A 20,702-nucleotide genomic window follows, 5' to 3' on the forward strand; every position below is an offset into this window, starting at 1 on the left:
AGAAGATTCTTAATGATATGCCTGCATACACAACACATATGCAAGATTTATGTGTCAGTAAGACCTCCTGATGCAGACTAGTAGCTTCCAGGCTACCCACCACACACAGATGGAGTTACATTGAGGGGGGAAGAGAGAGAAAGAGAGAGTCTGTCAACCAGTTCAGTGTGCTTCCTGTCAGTGTCAAACTATTTTGTCGGTGGACGACTTGACTCAGTTTCTGCTGCACTGACGGGACTCTATCTACATATAAGTAAGTTCTCATAACAACAATATTATAATCATTTTACTAAATATTAAAGAGATGCCTGTGTAATGAACCATATTAGGAAATATTTAAAACTAGTTTGGTAACTTCAGTTGGCTGACAACCTGACTAGAGTGGAGTGGTGAGGTAAGGGGTAATAACAGCAAATCATTTGAGATATAGCATGCCATTGATTCCTATCAGTAATGTAAGATATGTCATATCACCCAAAATGCTATCCTCAGTGTCATTAGTCTTGTCATTTTTCTGTGACTGAGTGTGCGATAGCTCCTTGAGTGTGTTATGCCATTGCTTTACTCGTCTAAAATGTCCTCTGAGAGACTGTATTTTGGATTGATGTACTTTAGCAATAATTCAGTGAGACTGGCGTCCTCTTATGAGTTTCTCTCTGTCTCACACACACTCTCTCTTTCTCTGTGTATTACTTTTTGCTGTTGTTTACAATAATATTAATCAGTGTTTTGGTCATTTGGTGCTATGACCATGAAAGCGTGCTTCGTAGGTTGAGGCCTTACATTGTAAAACAACTTCCCAACAGACTGTTACAGTATACAGTACAACAAACAGTGGATACATATAGACACATTTGCATAACATGTAAGTCAATGTTTGCAATAACAAACATTTACCTGTTTTCTGACATTGCTGCTTGTGTGAAACAGATGGACCGGTGACATTGTTATTATGGCTTTATGGAGGTCTCTGCTAAAACTCAAGTGTTACACATTTTGACGAATTTGACCTTTCCTTTACCAAAGACTTATATGATCTGAACATAAAAGAGTTAATAGATTTTCTGCAATTCTGGTGTGTAATTTTCTCTATTATCTTCCATTCCAATTGCTTTCATACAACACGTCTTTATCAGTTTTTGAATGAGCAACAAGGGATTCGGCGACATGTAACTCAATCTGGGGCCAAAACCGCTGCTTTTTTGATAAACTATTTTCCTTGAACTATTCACATGTGAGACACATATTAATTTAAGTTAATACACCAATAATGTACAATCAAGCACAGATTTGGAAAATAGGATGAACACTTTTCATCTTCAATAAGTAGACAGGAGGAATGAGGACAGAAATATTCACTGAAGTATCTTGAACAAGGAATGGAGACAAGAAAATTAAGTTATTACAATATCAAATTCAGTCTTGATTAACTTTAAGTACAAGAGATAGTAACCAAAGGTTATCTTCGCCTCACTAAGCGAAGAAGCCCATTGGTCGCAGCACTTGCTATGAATAGTTACATAAAATGGTGCCATTATTACCATTACACTTCATCAATTGACAGACTAATGTTTCCACAAAAGAGCTATAAGTAAAAAACAGTACCATCAAATGAAATACAAAATGCTGTATTAAACTTGGATTACACTCAGACTATGCTCATAAGTGCCTTAGCCTTATAGAGGGTCAATCACACGGCACAGTGTACTAATACTGAATGAATACTAAAAGAAAATACACAGGAAATTTCAGGTTTCCCATATGATACACACTCTAATGTGTTCGCTCACTCATGGCCTGAACATGGGAAATCTGAACCCCCCTGTTTATGTTCATTAAAGCTTCATTTGGACACAAAACTGATAATAATATTAATGGAAACTGTATATACAAATCTAGTTGTCAGACATGTTTAATTGCCTACCATCTGCTCATACACTGATTTACCACATAGTTGACCAGTTATGAGTAATTTTATTCAAACAATAATCCATATGACGTCATTATGGAAATGCAGTACGGTGTATAAAATTATATACAATGGAATATCATTTTGTTACGCTTGTTTACATAAAGATGTATATACGGCTGTACCTGGTGTTATAAATGATTAAGTGAAGACAGACTTATGCCAAATATGAAAATAAAGACTTACTTTGCATGAGGTAGCTTGCACAATAAGGCTCAGTATGTTTAAATAGATAAGAAATAGGTATGAGCTAAGGCAGTTCAGTGGTGTTTTTTCTTAAGCAAAAGACATTGTTGTCAGCTGTCTCAGATCACTAATCTTTTGGTCATGCAAAATGTGCTTTTCAAAGACAACCCAAAAATACAGTTGAAGGTGAGAAATCTGTTCAAATAAATACTAAATAATGAAAAAGACACGAGACGCACAGTGAGCGGGCCCGGCTTAATACGGCATTCAGTATCATCTGTGCGTCTCACAGAATATGTAACCTGTTAAATGCTGTGACACAATGACAGACGTCTATGAAACTTCACTTAGATTAACTGTAGGAAATACATATAGTCCACCTGACCTCACATACTGTAGATTGCAAACATTATCTCAGGGATTATTTATGCCCCTGGATCATGGGTTGGGCACATACAGTGTTTGGTGGTGCGTATTTGATCTCTCGTCACTACTTGTGCTCTATCTTTTGGTAATAAAATCATTAACCTCCATGTTTTTATATGATTGAATCAGGAACTGGTAACAAGTTCTGGTAACACTTGGTTAAGATTATAGATCAATAGGTGCAGGGCCAGATGAGGGGCACAGGGTGGCACAGGTCGACCCCAGAATTTAGCTGGCCACCCCAAGTGCCACGCCACCAGAAATGTGATAGTTGGGCAGGACCGCAAAAAAAGTAGAATTATTTTCTTAGCCAAAACAAGTGTTTTACATTGATTTGACGTTGACAAAATGGTTTAGTCTATATTTATAAGTATGTAATTGCGATGCTGTGTCTGGGCTCAAGAACCAATTTCTGCCATTGCAAGTTGTTCTGTCCATGTACATCTAGCCTATATATGGTGAAAAACTTCATTCAAATTGGCTACTGCTTTACTTGAAAATACTTTGTTTTCAACATTTCATCATGTTAAATAGCTTATTTTCAATTCTTCTTTACATAAAATAAACTGCTTGGTTATTAATAACACATCATTTAGTATTGAGGCTTTGATATGTATTTTACCTTCCACATGTTATGTTTATGTGCCACCCCTCTCTGAGTCTGTGCCCCAGCCCGGTCCCCCTATCAAAATGTTTCTAGAATCACCACTGCAGATCAAGTGTTCTACAGAAAAGAGAAGCCAGTGTTGATCCTTTATGGCTTCAGCTTCTATGTCATTTCAATTCATGTCAATTCAGTGAGAGGATCTGCAGTACATGCTAAAGGCAAATGCAGAACATTTTGTTGTTGTTGGTTCTGCTTAGAACCCTCTGAGGATGTGATATTTTGGGTGTCACATTTTGGCTCTCAGGGAACCTGTTCGGCCACGTAGAGCCCTTCTGCTCTACCAACAAAGGGTCCGTTATGATGCCTGTACTTGTCTTCCCTGTAGACAGATTCCTCTGTCTTAACGAACTGAAAGCGCATGCAGTACATACACTTTAATGCATCTCTCATATTTCTCATGCACAATATGCTGTACTACTGACATTAATCTCCTTACATCTTTGTCACCTGCCAATATTATAGCCACTTCTCTAACAGGCTTTTGGCCCAAACATAGACTTATCCTAGTCCTGGACAATAAAGATTTTCACTGCAGTTTTCTTTAACTCTAGGACTATGTTTCATCTATGTATGATGGATGAAGGTAACGTAGTGATTAAGGAGCTGAGCTCACATTAAAAAGCACGCCTGAAAAGTTGTGGGTACAATATTCTTGGCTTCCACCATTGTGCCCTTGAGCAAGGCACTCAACCCCAAGTTGCTCCGGGGACAATGGCCCTTGTAATATAACTGACATAATTACTTTGGATGGAGGCGTCTGCTCAATGAATACATGTACATGTATGAGACCTGAGAAGCTGTGTCTTGTTAGGGCTTAACCAGTACCAGTGGTGGATGCTAAGAGCTGTCTGGGGGACAACTCCTTGGTGTCTCCGCTACATTTAGCTCATATGAGGTGTAGTCAGAAACCTCACCCACTGAGTAAAGATGAATGTGTCCTTTTCAGAATGAAAGACAAGGATTCCCTTTTTCAGACAGAAACAGATACCTGTGCAACTTTCTCAATCTCCCACACCTTCCACCATCTTCTGACTCATACGTATTCCCTCACATTTCTTTCTGTTCTTTTCATTGTCTTTCATCTCCAATTTTGTCTCACTTAATAATGGTTACATTTTTAGGTCAATTCAGCCATGTTCTGGTAGTCTCCTGTGGCAATGTTTAGTCTTGCAAGTCAGTTTCTCTTTCCTCTATCTCCTTCATACAGTCAGTCTCTCTCTCTCTCTCTCTCTCTCTCTCTCTCTCTCTCTCTCTCTCTGTATGAAAGGTCTTAAGTAGGATATTTCGCTCTCTGGTGTCTCTCTAGTGACTTCACCATGGTGCTGCATCGTAATCTTTTTCTCTGTATTTTTGTCTGTATTTTTTCCACAGAGGTAGAAACTGAGGCATTTGCTGACATTTGCGCGACTCCCTCTATGTTTCCACCTTGTATCCACCAGTTTCACATCATCATAGACATTGACAAGAAACCTATTTCAACATAAAGTAGCATACATAAATACACACATGCACCCCCTTCTCTCTCTTTCACAAACACACACACACACACACACACACACACACACACACACACACACACACACACACACACACACACACACACACACTCACACTCACACTCACACACACAAAGCTTTAAAAAGAGTTTTGCTTTACAAAGATGTAATGTCATTATCAGTGTGTGTGTGTGTGTATCTATGCATGCGTGTGTGTGTGTGTGTGTGTGTGTGTATGAATGGGGTGTATGTGGCGTAAGTGTCTGCATATACTGTAAAAGAAAGCAGATAGTGAGGTAGTATGCAGTCACAATCATTTCCAAAGAAGGCCACGTCTAAGGGGAAAATTTCCCCTTTTACAGAATAGTCCTTCAAAACATCTTCCTTTTTTTCACGGTCATCAAAACAAATGTCATATTGTCATATGTGTGTTTACTTTCCATTGACATTTAGCTACCTTTTTAGAGTCTTTTACCATATACTTCTACTCCATTCACAGTGGCGTAACATGACACAGTTACGCACTCACTATGCAATAAAAATAAAGTGTGGCCTACATAGATAGAATAGAAAGTATCTACAACTTCCATCAAAAATATGTTCACCTTATACATTGAAGGGTATTTTAATTTGTATTCAGTTAGTACAAGAACACATTTAATTACAACTGCACAGCTACATCCTGCATGTTCGTTTACATTTTACCATTGCACTTCCCAAAACCTTCGACTGTTACTGGGTATGCTAGCTCAAATGGAGATCTGTTTTCATCAAATGGAATTTATTACATGTGTGATTAAAACTGGTAATTTACCAGGAAATACCAAAAATAGAGTATAGGCTGAGGCTCAGCTTAGAAGTGTCACCTTAGCAAAATTATACATTTATAATCGATCATCTGTGTCAAATCCAATCTCCATACAAATATTGAAACATGGCATATTGATCACAGTGATAAGATGAAATTGAGAAGATATGCTGTTTTGTTTAATTAGCGAGATCTTGTACAGTGCTGTCTATCTGATGAAGAGTCAAGTTGCTACCTCCAAGATATATAAAATACATCAGTAGTTATAGCGCTGTCTTATATTCAAATTCTAGTTTAGTGTTTTGTCTCTGCTTGTTGGGAAAAGAAACAAAGCATGTATTTTCGCAGTGCATGACTGATGACTCCATTCACATATATGTTTTATCAGTCTGAGGGCATTTAGGCTTCAAACAATGGGCCGAGTTCAGTACAGTTCAGTACAGTAAACTTTATTGTCCCAAAGGGAAATGTATCTTGAAGACAAAAGATATAAAAGATATAAAAGACAATAATACAGTACAGAAGCCTGGCAAGCAACAGTGGACAACAGGACAGAACAACAGACAATACAAGATGGCCAAGGTTTCTGCAGAGACTGATGTAGGTACGTGACAGACTGGGCAGAACTCTGGTCCAGTGCTGATCCTCTCTAAAGTCCGTGGTCAACAGAAGTCTCTCTTTTCACAGAGCACAAGCTAGTGTAGAAAGAAGTTTGGTATGTAACCAAGGTTTCCATTTCTAATCTCATGTGTACATACATTTCTGTATGCACTGACAAATATTTACAAGTGAACTGTGTGTGTGTGTGTGTGTGTATAAATATGTGTGTGTGCGTGCGTGTGTGTGTGTGTGTGTGTGTGCGTTCCATGTTTGAAGGAGAAAACAGCAGCACTTACAGTACACAGCTCCGGGGACGTATTTAGTTAGTGTGTGTTAGCATGGCTCAACAGGGAAATGACACATGCTAGGGGATAGACGAATTGAAAGCATGTGGGGGACATCTCCCACTCTTTTTCTGTAACTCCTCTCTCTCGATGCACCCCAACAATTTGTCACTCTTTCAGACAGGAGGCTGATATGGGTTACCTCTTTGTGACTAACCCGGGATCCCTCAACCAAAGGTATTTCCCATCGGAAAGCCCGAGCGAAACAGAGACCTGCTTCGAGCCATTTTTGCTCCACTGAGAGAGATTCGGTAGAACACCTCTGATTTTCCAAAACACAGTCAGGGTAGATCACAGAAAGCCAAACAGCTGCAAGTAGTCGACCAGATATTCCATCACTACAGGGCTTCAACCTCTATCTCTATGTGAGTTTCTGAGCCAGACATTTTGAACCCAGTTTGACTAGAATGAAGACTTAACCCTGCGTCGTTTAGCACAGTGTTCAGTGAGGAGCGTGTGAGGCAGGAAGGTCGACAATGCACAGGGTAAACCTCAGAGAGACAGATGTGAGGCAGGCGACATGTTTGTTTGGTCCTTCATGTGGTTGGGTGCAGTAAACCACCCTGTTTGTCCCGCTTCACGCCAGAGGCTCAGGCACACATCTCCACCTGTGTGCTGAGCTGAGCTCTGTTGTGCTACAACGTGGTCTGACACACAGTATACACATACAAACTGTGCACATACCAACTGTGGCTCTGTAAAGAGAACTAATTTGTTAGATAGAAGGTGAACGTACGTATTTAAACGCTTTTTGAAAATCCTACAACTATATACAGTATAAAAGAACTGTACTTAATCTTGAATTTCCCTTGGGGATCAATAAAGTATCTATCCATCTATCTATCTATCTATCTATCTATCTATAAGAATTTGTGACATATTCAAATTGATCACATATTGTTCAGTGAGGAGGAGAGGGATCATATCAATAAGCTACACAAACTGCCAATGCCCTTTTGCAGGAGATGTCAACACAGGTCAGATGTGAAACCTACAATATCTCTTCTGCTTGTTTCTTGACTTACAGATGATGGTCAGAATTTAACAGAACCTTATGAAAATACCCCCCGGTCAGCTGAGTGTTTCAGTTCAGTGTTTCACTTCTTCAATTAGAGATTTGACACTAGACAGACATAGTTGGACACGAGAGCTGCATCTGTCCTCCACAATCTGAAATAAAGTCCTGCACTCCGCCGGGAATCAAAGGCAGAGACATTTCTCTGGTACTCCAACAAAAGGATATTGTTTACCTGATTTACATTTTAGTAACTGTGAAGATATTCGGCCAGGTGGGGAAAAATAATTTTCGCCTTTGTTTAAAGTGCCATGTATTAATCGCATTTCATCAAAATGATTTTTATTAACCACATAAATGGAGTTTTGCTTCTTTGACAAGTTCTGCAGCTACATGTGTTAAGTATTTTAAGTCTAACGTCTAACTAAAGCTTCTAAAGTCTAACTAAAGCTTGCTTAATAAATACACAAAATCTAAGTATATATATATAAGTATATATACTCTTTTGATCCCGTGAGGGAAATTTGGTCTCTGCATTCATCGCAATCCGTGAATTAGTGAAACAGACACAGCACACAGTGTACACACAGTGAGGTGAAGCACACACTAATCCCGGCGCAGTGAGCTGCCTGCATCAATAGCGGCGCTCGGGGAGCAGTGAGGGGTTAGGTGCCTTGCTCAAGGGCACTTCAGCCGTGCCTACTGGTCGGGGTTCGAACCGGCAACCCTCCGGTTACAGGTCCGAAGTGCTAACCAGTCTGCCCCCCCAATCAAACCAAACCAAACTAAACCAAACCAAAAATCTCTTTGCAAATTTAATACCATTTGGCAAAAACAGCAGTGTGTCAGCTAAAAGCTTTCTCACGTCACATGATGCTGTTAGAGAACTTTGCTCATAGACTGACTTTGCACTTTGCATCATTTAAATTAGGACTCTTAGATTTCATACTATCAGTTGCTATAAGAACATGTCTGATTTCATACTGTCAGTATCTTTTGTGCAAGTTAAACTCCAGTGCTTACTCTGTGGGTGCTTTCGGCTTGAGCACTCCAAATATCTCAAATCATTCACTCCTGTATGAAAACTATTACAGCTTTCAGACATTTTCGAGTTCCTTTAGGTGCAGGGGCAACAAAAACAGGGATTTCTGTGGGGTGGGGTGCATTGAATATATTAAAAAATATATTCTTTTGATTTCTACCAAATGATATTAAAAACCACGCATCCAAAGAGTTTCGACGTGTGTCTTTGTCAAAGTTATTGGCTTTGCCCCGCAGTCATCCTTCCCAATCAGGACACCTGGGATTGGGTTTGTCTACTGGTGTAGGCCACTCTTTGTGACCACATTAAGGAACACAATCAATTGCATCAATCACAGTTTACTTTATACACAGACAATATTGAAATGCTGAGAGGGAGAAGGTTCATAAGGATCAGTCCTCTCCCGTGAAGCACCAGAAGAGAATTCAGAAGCACGGTGGAACTACCTTTTTGACTTAATATTGAAATGCTGTTCCATAAACATCTCATCATTGAACTATTTGTTTTTTATTTATTCATTTGGCTGACACTTTTTTATCCAAAGCGACTTACATATATAAATTATTGCAAGGGCCATTGTCCTCAGAGCAACTCAAGGTAAAGTGCATTGCTCGATGGCACACAACAGTCGCTGCCAGGAATTGAACCTGCACAACTTCTTTTCTGGCTACTGGCTACTATATACACAGACGATATTGAAATGCTGTTCCAATAATACGTCTACTAGGTCCCAATTCCCATCATTTAAGACATTATTTTGTTTAAATTAGTTGTTATTTGGACTGTGACAACTACTTCACTATTAAAATAAATATAGCCTGTTAGGAAACAGTGGTGATATCGGCGAAACATGGAACCTGAGCGCAGTGTTGCCATGTTGTGTTGTAACTGTAAAAGAGCTGAATGAAGAGGTGAATATCCTCTAAGGTCTACCAATGCAGCCTGAAATATGGTTTTAACTGAAGCTTGAACAGAAAAGATAGTCTGCTGTAGTTCTGGACATTGGCCATCCCTTTTTCTCTGGAAGAGAGTGATAAACCATCGTGTGAGCCGTGAAAGCAGGTAGAAATGTGAGTGGTCACATTAATGCCTCCATAATAGCCTATTTCAAGGGTGGCCCCCAGGTCACAAATGCAGAAACTGAACCATGAGGTTTGTGTTTACAGAGCACGCAAGGGTTGCACCATCAATTCATGTTTTGGACTTTCTATTTGATGCAGTCATATACCGAGGACCTTTTTATCATGTACCGGTACTTTCCAGGGTTTTATGCAAGGTACTTCTCACCCATTTTTTATGATGTAGACTACATCTATTTAAAAGAAGATAACCAATGCTCCGAACACCTAATTGGATTTTGTAATGACATAAAAAGTTATTTGTACTGAGTAATTCATTATGTAAGAATAAGAGTTGAGCTTGTAAGGTTGGCTGAAGATTGACAAAGTGTTACATCAGAAGCCGAACAAGAAAACAAAACAATAATAAATAAAGATAAAACAAATAATAATACATAAAAACAATAAATAAAAAGCTGTAGAATAATGAAAGTATCTACTTGGAAGCATATAATTAAATCTGATACAGCGACCAAGAAAAATCTTGAGGTCATCAGTTATGAATATGAAAACCAATGCGAAAAGCAGTACGTAATGGATAATAGCAAGATAAAAATCATTTTTAATCAAATTTAACTTGCTGCCTAGAGGCTCATAATCCCAATGTTTATTGAAATGAAAAGGCCGCTGAAACATAAAGTTGCACTTAAAGTGCTACAAATAACGTTTACAATTAAAATGGAAGGGGATATTTTTTCTTTGGTTTAAACCTACACAATACAAAAAAAAATAAAAAATACACAATACATTGTTTCTCGCATGAATGTGAGCGCAACATTTCTAGCAATCGATCGCAGTCATCATGAGAGGTTTTAACGAAATAATTAAGCATCTTTGCAGCCAATCGGAATCTCTGAAATTTTTGCTTAGTCCACTAATTTATTAATCGTCACACTGTAAACCAATCTCAATTCATTTCCTCATTGTTTTTAGACCAATCAGGGGTGAGGGGGCAGTCAACGCCATACAAATAAGCATCTGCTTTCCTGCAATTGAACACATCCGCCAAGATTTCATCTGTGTCAGAGGCCGATGTCCTGGCCCTCAAACATACTGTGAGTACAGTTAAAAACCAACCACATCTTCTAACATATCAAGTTTACTGTGATATATTTTGGTATGTTAAACTTAAACTGTTATATTGAAACGTATGCTGTATGTGTCAGTTATCCTTCAGTGCTTTTTGAGTATCGTTTTGTTTGTCTTCTATTCAGCTATATTTGTGCAGTACAGGTATTATGTTTGGTGGTATATGCATTCCTCTCTGACAAAGAACGGTAAACCGTGTCCCATGAAATGCCACTTTTGATTTTAAAAATCTGATTCTGCAAATGTGGCTTTACACATCAGTGTGTAAGCGCATGTATATAGGCACATAACTAACCTTTATCATTAAAATGGAACCAACTTTTAGACGTGTGTCTTTCTCGCCTCTATAAAATAGCCATACATAATAATAATTCTAAAATCTATGTGTAAGTCTTTAAACTTAATACATTGTTGGGTAATGTTGGTTTAATATACTGTACACACCGTAAATATAATTCGCTTCGCGTCCTATTTTGAGAGAGTGTGTAACACACCATGACGATTTTGGGCATTTCTCCCCTCAGGACGGAGATTCACATCTTTGGGAGCAGAAGCACCTCCATGTAAGTATACCATCTGTGACCTGACCCAACCGTAGGCCCACACATCCACCCAGACTACATGGAATAGGAATGGATCGAGGGCCGCAGTAGATCGGCCCTCCCTGCTGATCAGCTGTGCCACTCACTTGTTAGAATCACCAGACAGACTTTTACATGTTCATATTCAAAATTATGTTTTCAAGAAAGTGTTGGTGTGAAATATGTATGTTATTACACAATTCTCTGGACATTTTTACATTCAATCCAATGATTCAGTCAAAACTGTTCCATGAACTGAAGTCATACATTCCCAATCATTTTCAGCCTCTTTCATCAGCTCCAACCTCCCTTCCCCCTCTCTTTGTTGTACTCTGGTTCTGTACCCCTCTTTCTCTCTCCCTCCTCTTTTCTCTCTTCCTCCCGTATGTTATCTCACTCTCTCGCTCGCTCGCTCGATCTGTGTTTACTGTTTAACCTCCGCCCTGACCACAGACTTCATCATCTGTTTTTCTGGGTTAGCTCCTCAGGTGTGATCTCTTTCTCTCTCTCTCTCTCTCTCTCTCTCTCTCACTCTCTCTCTAGTGTTTCTTTGCTCTTCCTCTGTACTGTTTCTCTGTCATTTTCTCATTCCTCTTTCATGTTCCCAAAGCACACATCACATAGCCACTGAAGTTCTTCTAATCATACATTTCTAATGTGATGGCTTACAGTAGCTCAATGATGAAAAGATAATCTAATTGGCTTAAAATGGCAATATGTTATTCAAACAAGGAAGTGCAGTGATAAGATATTAATTTGCTGTATGAGCTTAAACCCTTTCATCTCTTGTGAGGTGGAGTTTTAAGCATGGTAGTATATTGGGAGGTGGACTCAAACAGAAAGATAGGAAAAGAGATCATTAGAGAGGGTAGAAACGGAGAAGAGAAGAATGACAGGGTAGTATAAGTTACAATCAGAGAAATAGATTCAATATTTTTGATGGTTTTATGGTTTCATCATTATCAGCTGTAAACCTTTATTTGAGTGCAGGTTCAAATTGGATATTAACGTACTGTATATCTGAGAAAAATGTATACAATATTTGCTTACCATTCTTTGTAAATGTAAAACTGACTTAATTTAATTCTATTCTAAAATTACAATCACATAATAAATGTATTTTTTAATATACATATTATAGTATTTGCTGTAGAAATATCTAGTTTTGTTAATCCATCACAAAATCGCCCCGGCGGCATCATCACCTGCCGATCAGCATTATCGTGTGTTAGAAATATGTACGCTCATTTCCATGGGAGTTTCAGGACTAATAACTGTAATGAAATTAGATATACTGTAGGCCAAATATTATAATTAAGTGGTACTTTGCTTTGGAATACAACTTTAAGTGCCATTGTACCTCTGCGCCTGTGGATGTAATTTTCTACTCTTCACTCTACAAAATTTCGCCCAAGAAGTCGGAGTACAAATCATTCAGAACTTTTAATATTTTCAACTATAAATATACGGTAAAATGTATGTACACAAAAATCTTAAATAGAAATCTGAACCATATTATATTACCAATTTAAAATACAAACTTGAAATACTTCACAAATGTAAGTAATGCGTTAATATACCATTACAACACAACTGTCCCGTAACATTTATCATGAGGTGATGGCAATATCTGACGTCTGATGAAGGGCTTGAGCTGGCCCGAAACATCACGGTAATTAAAACATAAACTGGGAGCATATACTGGTGTTGCGGACTTTTCCCTCTCTTTCTCATCCTCATTTTTTTGTCCAGCACCAAGGATCAGACTTGGATGTGCGTGCGTTTTATCCTCTTTACACTGTGATGGCAATATCTCTCTTCAGAGTACATGAGTATGGCTGAGCCGCGGAATTACATTAGTAATAATGTTGATATTCCATTTTACGCTTAACAACGATTATGAATGTGGAAGTGATATATTGTTTATATCAGACTGGATAAGTACTTTTTCCAATACAGTACATTTCTGTAATATCCTGAATGGATTTCAAGAATCTCAGGTACTCTTTTGTGCTTCATGTCTTCTCCTCTTTTCTATGTTCATCAAACACACCTCAGGACACCCACACACACTCTGTCTTTCTATGTCTCTCTTCCTCGCTCACACATACACACATACACAAATACAAACAAAGACACACTCACGTGCCAGTTACCACAAGCGTTGGCAAAGGCGATGAGGCGTGTGTTTTTTTTTTCTTCTTGTCTTAAGCGTGGAGAAATCCGCCTTTCGTGGAACAGGGGAGGAAGAGAGGGGGCGTGAAAGAGAGTGGAGGTGGTGAGAAGGTGAAGAAGAAAGGGATGAGAAGCTACAGCTCTCAAAATCACAGCCCACCACAGCAGTAGGGCCTCATCGTCGCTTTCCTGCCCCCTCCCTCCCTCAACTCTCTCTGTCTGTCAGCCAGAGACCACCACAAAGCCACTCTCTCCATCCCCCATCATCCTCTCTCTCTCTCTTTCTCTCTCAGAATCTCTCTTTCTCTCTCTCTGTCTGTCTCTGAATCTCTACAGAAATCTGAACCCACCACAAGCCCCTTCCTTTCCCCCCTCTCTCTTTCTCTCTATTCCTACATTGTCTTTGCATAACAAAGTGAAGATGTCTCTCACCTGAACTATTTCACTATTTCAGACGAGGGGACAAAATGTATGCTGTTTGGGTAGCAGCGCTACTTCTGATGACTACAATATGTCCGATATGTAAGTTCCTGTTAACAATGGCATTTTGGGTGTGATATTGATGTAATTTTTGGTTTCTGTTTTCAAACTTTCATGAATGACAATGTGTTGTTGTCATTAATGTATGTATATAATGTACCTTTTTGTATGTATGTTAATCAAATGGCTTATAAATGACACATTTATAAATGTACCACATGAGCAGTAAATATGAAACGATTCCATGAGTCCCATTCCCAATTCTCTTACTGCCTCTCTCCCAACCAGGGGCTGATAGGCCGGTGGTGGTGTACGCTCAGCAGGGTGGGTCCATCCAACTGCCCACTATAGAGAAGACAAAGGCTGGAGATTACATGACATGGTACTTTGGAATAAAAGAAAATAATATAACCGTTGAGGTATACAACAAGCACGGCTTGGGCCAAATCTCAAGTAAGGCAATCAGTCTATGTGTATGTGTGTGTGTGTGTGTGTGTGTGTGTGTGTGTGTGTGTGTGTGTGTGTGTGTGTGTGTGTGTGTGTGTGTGTGTGTCCGTGTGTCTTTGTGTGAATGATTGATGTGTATGTTAAACTGTAATTTTACAGAGCACCATTGATATTTTCTTAAAACTGAGGAGGATGATCATTATTTGTTTCTTTACAGCAAACAATGTTTGGAAGGACAGGATCTCTGTATCTGACCAAAATGATTCCCTCATCATCAGCAAAGTTACTGCTTTAGAATTTGGATTCTTCAGATATGAACAGAAAAATAGGCAGAACACAGTTAACATTGTGTACAAACTGTACAAGGGTAAGATATTTAAGAGACATTTAGGTGACTGGAAGCAGGTGGAGAAACAAAGAGTGAGACATCTGAATACATCTGAAAAAATGAATGTTAAATATAACTCTTTTGCTTACATATTATGTATTATTTGATTACAGTAAAAATGGGTGACACTTTCTATGAAGACTATGACTATAACTTAAGCATACATTCATAAATGATAAATGCCATCATTGGGAATTATGATCATTGTTGTACTCGCTTACAAACAAGCCTGAGACTCTATATAATAATTATCATATCAATTATAATGAACAATTATCCTTCCTGATGAGTGCATTACATAATGTTAAGAATTAATCACTATAGATATGACTTTCACAGAAAGTGTTAACATAGGCCTATGTTATTTGCTTGTCATACTTTAGAAGCCTTTTGAAAAAAAATATTCTGTGTGGAATATTCTCAATACAAACAATACATACCCTAGAATCTTCAATAGGGCATACATTGTGTAAAACTGTGAGATTCATGTCATATACTTGTTGTTGCAGCTAGAACATTGTGGCAGATGTAGGGAGCCTGCCACCATGTGGTGTCAAATTGAATTGCACATAATATCCATTGGTTTGGGGTCCAAAGAGGTTTTGCATTTAAAGAGTGCAAACTCTCGATTTGACTCTTGGTGCTGACGGTCTTTCTCTTCTTCCTTTGCATTTCTTCATTCTCTGTCTCTTAGTAACTCTTACTTCTCCATCAACTGTTCTCCGTGGGGAGGCTCTGACTCTGAACTGCAATGTGGAAAAATCCCATGTCTCTACAACAATAACCTGGATCCCTCCTGAGACGGTGGACAATACACAAAGGAGAATTTCTAACTCACAAAGTTTACTGATTACAAATTTGTCATGGCGCGATAAGGGTGTTTGGACCTGTTTAGTGAAATATAATGAAGCCACCACGAAAGCAACAACCACCATTCATGTTGTGGGTAAGTCCATCACCATATGGTGTGAGGTTTCAAGTCGGAATTTCGAGATCACACGATGAGGTTTTTGAATTGCTCAGCACAGGGAACAGTACATGAAAACGGTAACTTGTAAAATGAATTCAAAGTGAAGAAATCTCTTCCTCACACTCACTACCCTATCTCTCTTCTCCTACACCTTAACCCACCTCCAGACCTCCTTCCCACCCCCTCGGAGCCCATCTACACATCTACCGCCTCCTCTCTCAGTCTGCCCTGCTCCATCTCCTCCCCAGTGGGGTGGGGGGAGGTCCTGGGAAAGGGCTTACAGAAAGGTGGCTGGACTTTCCTCCCTGCTGCCCTGGGCTCCAAAGAGCCAGGTCAGATCGCCTCCCTCTCCCTAAACTCCACCCCACGCTGGGACATCATGCCAAAAGGAATGGATGGCTCTGCCCTGGAGAAAGGACACAAGGGGAACGACCTGTCTTTGAGAATGAAGCTTGTGACCGTGGCGGACAGGGGTAACTACACCTGTGCGCTGAACTTCCAGAAGGTCAAGCTGGAGCGGACCGTGAGGGTGGAGGTTCTGCAGGGTAAGGGTTGTGTGGATGAGTCAGGTCAGCTGTGTGTCTGTGGAGTGTGGTTGGGGGAAGACTGGGGGAGATGGGGTGTATGTCTGGCTACTAAATGGCAGTCTATGATCATTTCCTATATGGACATGCAGATTTACATGAGACTTTGAAGTGCTAATCAACAAATCAACCAAATGATCAGTACATTTAGGCCACACATTGAATAAGGCTAATTTCTTAATCTCAGTACAAAAATGAAGAGAGAAGGACAAATACCCAGTGGGAGTGAGAAATGTTGTGTATGTACCTATTCTATTCCTGTGTCAGAGCCACACGTTTGTCTGCGTTAATGGCTGTCTGGGCGCTTTGTATGAGAGCAGCATACAGTGTAATGGTCCCCGGCGTGGCTGGGTCCTTTCAGCAGCTTTAGTACAAAACAGATGTGCGTCTCCTTCAGCTCCATTAATGAGGCCTAATGAGCCTTTACACTGCCAGCACAAACCGGCAGGAGCTATTAAATGACTCATAGTGTGTGCTCTCTCTTTCTGTCTTTTCTCCTCTCTTTCATTCTTCCATTCTGACTATCTATCTATCTATCTATCTATCTACCTATCTATCTACATATCTATCTATCTATCTATCTATCTATCTATGGGCCTTTGTGGAAATGTGATTGACTATTTTTCCATTTTTCTTTCTTTCTTTCTTTCCTGTCTTTCCTCTCTTTCTTTCTTTCTTTCTTTCTTTCTTTCTCACAGTTGTTGCCAGGCCAAGCCAGCGTGCCATCGAGGGTCAGCAGCTGAATCTGACCTGCACGCTAGGATACAGCCTGGACCCTGAGAGTGAGCTGGAAGTGAAGTGGACTCCTCCGAAGGCCGTCTCCCTGGCCGCTCTGGCGTCGACCCCCCACCCCCACACCCTCTCCGTGGAGGCGTCCGTGGGCCACAGTGGGAGGTGGAAGTGTGAGCTGCGGAGGAGAAACGAGACGCTGACATCTGCAGACGTGTCGCTCAAGATAGGTAAGGAGGATGGAACACACAACATGGAGATGGAACACACAAGCGAGGCGGTTGTGGCTTAGCTTGATCAACACTCTTCAAAACCCACTGCTGTTACTTCAGTCCACTCTATCAGTCCAAGTATCACGATTCTTCAAATGTTTGGCACCGTACAAAATAGACGGCATACTGTAAACTGTTTGTGTGTTTAAAGGATAATTCCGGTATTTAGCACTTTGAGTCCCTTTTCTGGTTTGTTTTGGATGAACTAGAGTGGTGGACACAACCGCATATAAACTTCCGCTCAATTTTTGAGCCTGAAGCATAGACAGTAAAAGAAGGTCTCGCGGAAAGACTACAACAAAAAGTAAACAGCCCCCGTTTCCATTTAGGGAGGCGCAGTAATATCAACGTGCAATGAGTCTTCCAACAGAAATCATTGGGATTTTACAAAATGGCAAAAAAAACATGACAGAAACTGTATTTCGCTACACTACTTGTTTTGCAACATCAACGAACACCACTAACCACTCGGTGAGTTGCACAGCTTTGAAAACGAACATTAAGGGTTGTTTTAAGGACATGTTTGTGTATGCCCATAGGCCGCCACTCTGAAGTAGTCAAAGGCGATTCAAAACGAGTCAGAAAAGTCGAGACAGGACCCATCGTCAAAATTTCAGTGTCCACCACTCTAGTTCATCCAAAAAAAGAGACTCAAAGTGCTAAATACCGGAATTATCCTTTAAGCTTTTAAAGTTCATAAACACATCCAGTAAACACATCCATATCCACATCACTCAGAGTGCCATATATCCCTCTAGGTGCTATTCTGGAAATACGTCGAGTAGGCCTAGTTATATTGGGTGGGTTAGGGTGGGATGGGGTCAACTGAACCTAAACGTCATCCCTGGTGCTTTCCTGTGCCCCTCTTCCTGGCAGAGAAGCTCCCGGTGGATGTGTGGCTGTGGGTGGGCATCGCCAGCACTGGCCTGATCGTCATCCTGCTCATCTTCATTGCCAGGGCCCTGATCAAACGGCGCCGACAGGTAACCTCCTCACACACCTACGCATGGAGCTTATTGAGAGGTAAAAACTGGGAAGGGGAGGGGACAGTGAGTTAGATCGTTAGTGTAAATGTGTTAGCTGGTTGGTTAGCTGGATAGTTAGCGTTTAGCTGGATGGTTAGCGTAAATGTGAAAGCTTTGTCTGCCTGTAGCAGTAGCAGCAGCAGCCCATGTGCATGAGTGTGTTGAGAGTGTAAAGGCACAAATGTTTTTACCTCAGAGGACAAAACTTGAGGTAATGAGGAAGAGGAAGTGAAAACATAGTGGGTTTAGAGAGTAGCCTACACTGGTTTTCCAATCCAGAAGAGGACCATATGGTATGGTTAAACACCTTACCAACAGGTAAATGGTCCATCACCTATAGCAACTCAAGCATGTGTGATTCTGTTTACAGCAGAGGACACAGCGGCGTAAGACCAGATTCTGCTGCTGCAAAAAGTGAGTAATGTGGCCTGCGCTTCCTGTGTTCACCTGAACCTCACAAAACCACATTCGTTTCACCCGCCACTTCCGTCTACATCTCTACTCTTCACTCCTTCCTTTCCCCCACCCATGCTCTCTCTCTCTCTCTCTCTCGCTTCCTCTCTACCTCGTTTCTCACACCGTTCTTCAGATCCACTCTAATACGTGCCTGTGGCTTAGTGTCCCCACTAATCCTTTTTATCTCATTTCTCTCTCTGTATCTTTGATTTGATCTGGATTTAAGTCATGGCCTGGTTTGCCAACAATTGTGTCATATCACAGTCACTCCTACCTCCTACCTAATGACACTGGAGATAAGGGTTGGTGTCTAAATTGAGGTTCCACATGCACAAAGATAATGCAGCTAATTGATCATTTCCTACTGAAATGTTATTTCACAAATGTTGAAACATATTTTGATAGATATTGCATTGCAATAGACATCATCGCTTGGGGCTATTTAAGCTCCTCTTATGTTTCTGTTGTGAGCTGGTAATGAAAGACAAATTCTCTCTTTTGACCTTGAATGACTCAGAATGGTGTGTGCCTTTAGAGTGACAGGAGAACAGGAGGAACTAATGTGGAACATAATGTTCTTTTGCCTTCTCTGACTCATTATATTTTTCTGTGCTCCCCTTCTCCCTCTGTCTGTTCCCCTCTCTCTCCATCTACCTCGCTCCTTCTCTCTATCTCCCTCCTTCTCTTTGTTTATATCTCTGTCTATCTCTCTTCCTTTCCATTATCTACAGCCCTAAGCCACAAAAAGGATTCTACAGGACCTGAAGGGAAGAGAGAAAGGACACGTCTTGGATAAGGAAGTTCTGACAGTGTCATTGTTGTTGATGATGACAAATTTAATTAATGATTCACAGGACAGAAGGCTAGAGTTTGTTGAGAACCCATACTCTTAAAAGTACCATATACAAGAAACAAAAGCTCAGTGAGTCTGAAGTAAAGTCTATGAAAAAAACATTGCTTTCTTTAAATATTTTTACTGTTCTCATTTCTGACAATATATTTCTTACAGCCATTACTTACTTACAGCATAGGCTAACTCTTTTATATTTATATGTACATATTTTTTAATGCTGTATTAGTTTACATGTTTATTTTACCTCTGTGCCTATTTAAGCTTCACTTTCAAATAAAATAGTGTTCTTTTTGTCTCTGAATTCAGATTTGTTTTGAATCTGAATGATTCCCATGCTTACATAATATGTGAAAAGCCAGCTGAATATCAATGAACCCAGGGATGTTGAGACAGCTGTTAGTCTTTTCGAGTTTCGAGTTTTGCAATCCATGCAGTCCTGGATAGGACAGAAATTTGTGCTATACTGAATAAAAAATAAAATATGGTGGAAATGTCATGCTGTGAAATCACAAGGTCAAGCCTTTGTGTCAGAGCAACCCACCTGTAAAATATCATGTGTCATGCTTTGGCTGTGTCCAATTTTTCTGTAACCCACAAAATCCAAGAGTGAGTTGTGAAATTGCTGTGTCATCCTCTGGTGACTGCTTGTTGATTTTTGTGGACACACAGGAGTACTTTGGTCTGCTCAAACACTGGGGAGATGGCCATATGGCAGCAAAGCCATTTGAGGTGGTTTGACTGAGTGAACTGTGATGAATCCCTCCCAAGGGAGCAACATGTGAGGGAAAACTCACTGAAACTGCACACTGAATAACATATGACATATTTTCACACAATGAAAATGGTACATTATGAACCAGACCAGACATTTCTAGCAAACAAATTATGCTTGTGCGTTAAAGTAGCATTACTGTAATATCTCTACCCCCTTCTAGTCATCCCAAATGTTTATTCAACTGGACAATTTGTGTAGGAAATTGCT

The 20,702-nt window shown here is 40.0% G+C and overlaps 1 protein-coding gene across 3 annotated transcripts; it reads left to right on the forward strand.

The window, feature by feature from the left end:
- The first annotated feature begins 166 nt into the window (after positions 1-166).
- On the forward strand, positions 167-20,229 carry cd4-1 (CD4-1 molecule). Of its 3 annotated transcripts, none has more exons than XM_042105981.1 (12): positions 167-253; positions 10,605-10,726; positions 11,285-11,323; positions 13,971-14,038; positions 14,285-14,449; positions 14,661-14,810; positions 15,526-15,777; positions 15,969-16,346; positions 17,084-17,344; positions 18,263-18,369; positions 18,782-18,825; positions 19,599-20,229. In XM_042105981.1, the coding sequence occupies exons 2-12, from the start codon at positions 10,704-10,706 to the stop codon at positions 19,630-19,632; spliced, it is 1,521 nt and encodes a 506-aa protein (XP_041961915.1). In that variant the 5' UTR covers positions 167-253; positions 10,605-10,703; the 3' UTR covers positions 19,633-20,229. The 3 variants fall into 3 exon arrangements, with proteins under 3 accessions (XP_041961915.1, XP_041961917.1, XP_041961916.1); XM_042105983.1 differs by having other exon boundaries at positions 18,785-18,825; XM_042105982.1 differs by lacking the exon at positions 167-253 and adding an exon at positions 7,690-7,785.
- The last annotated feature ends 473 nt before the right edge of the window (positions 20,230-20,702 follow it).

This window comes from Alosa sapidissima, chromosome 10, assembly GCF_018492685.1.
Source record: "Alosa sapidissima isolate fAloSap1 chromosome 10, fAloSap1.pri, whole genome shotgun sequence".
Taxonomy (NCBI): Eukaryota; Metazoa; Chordata; class Actinopteri; order Clupeiformes; family Clupeidae; genus Alosa; species Alosa sapidissima.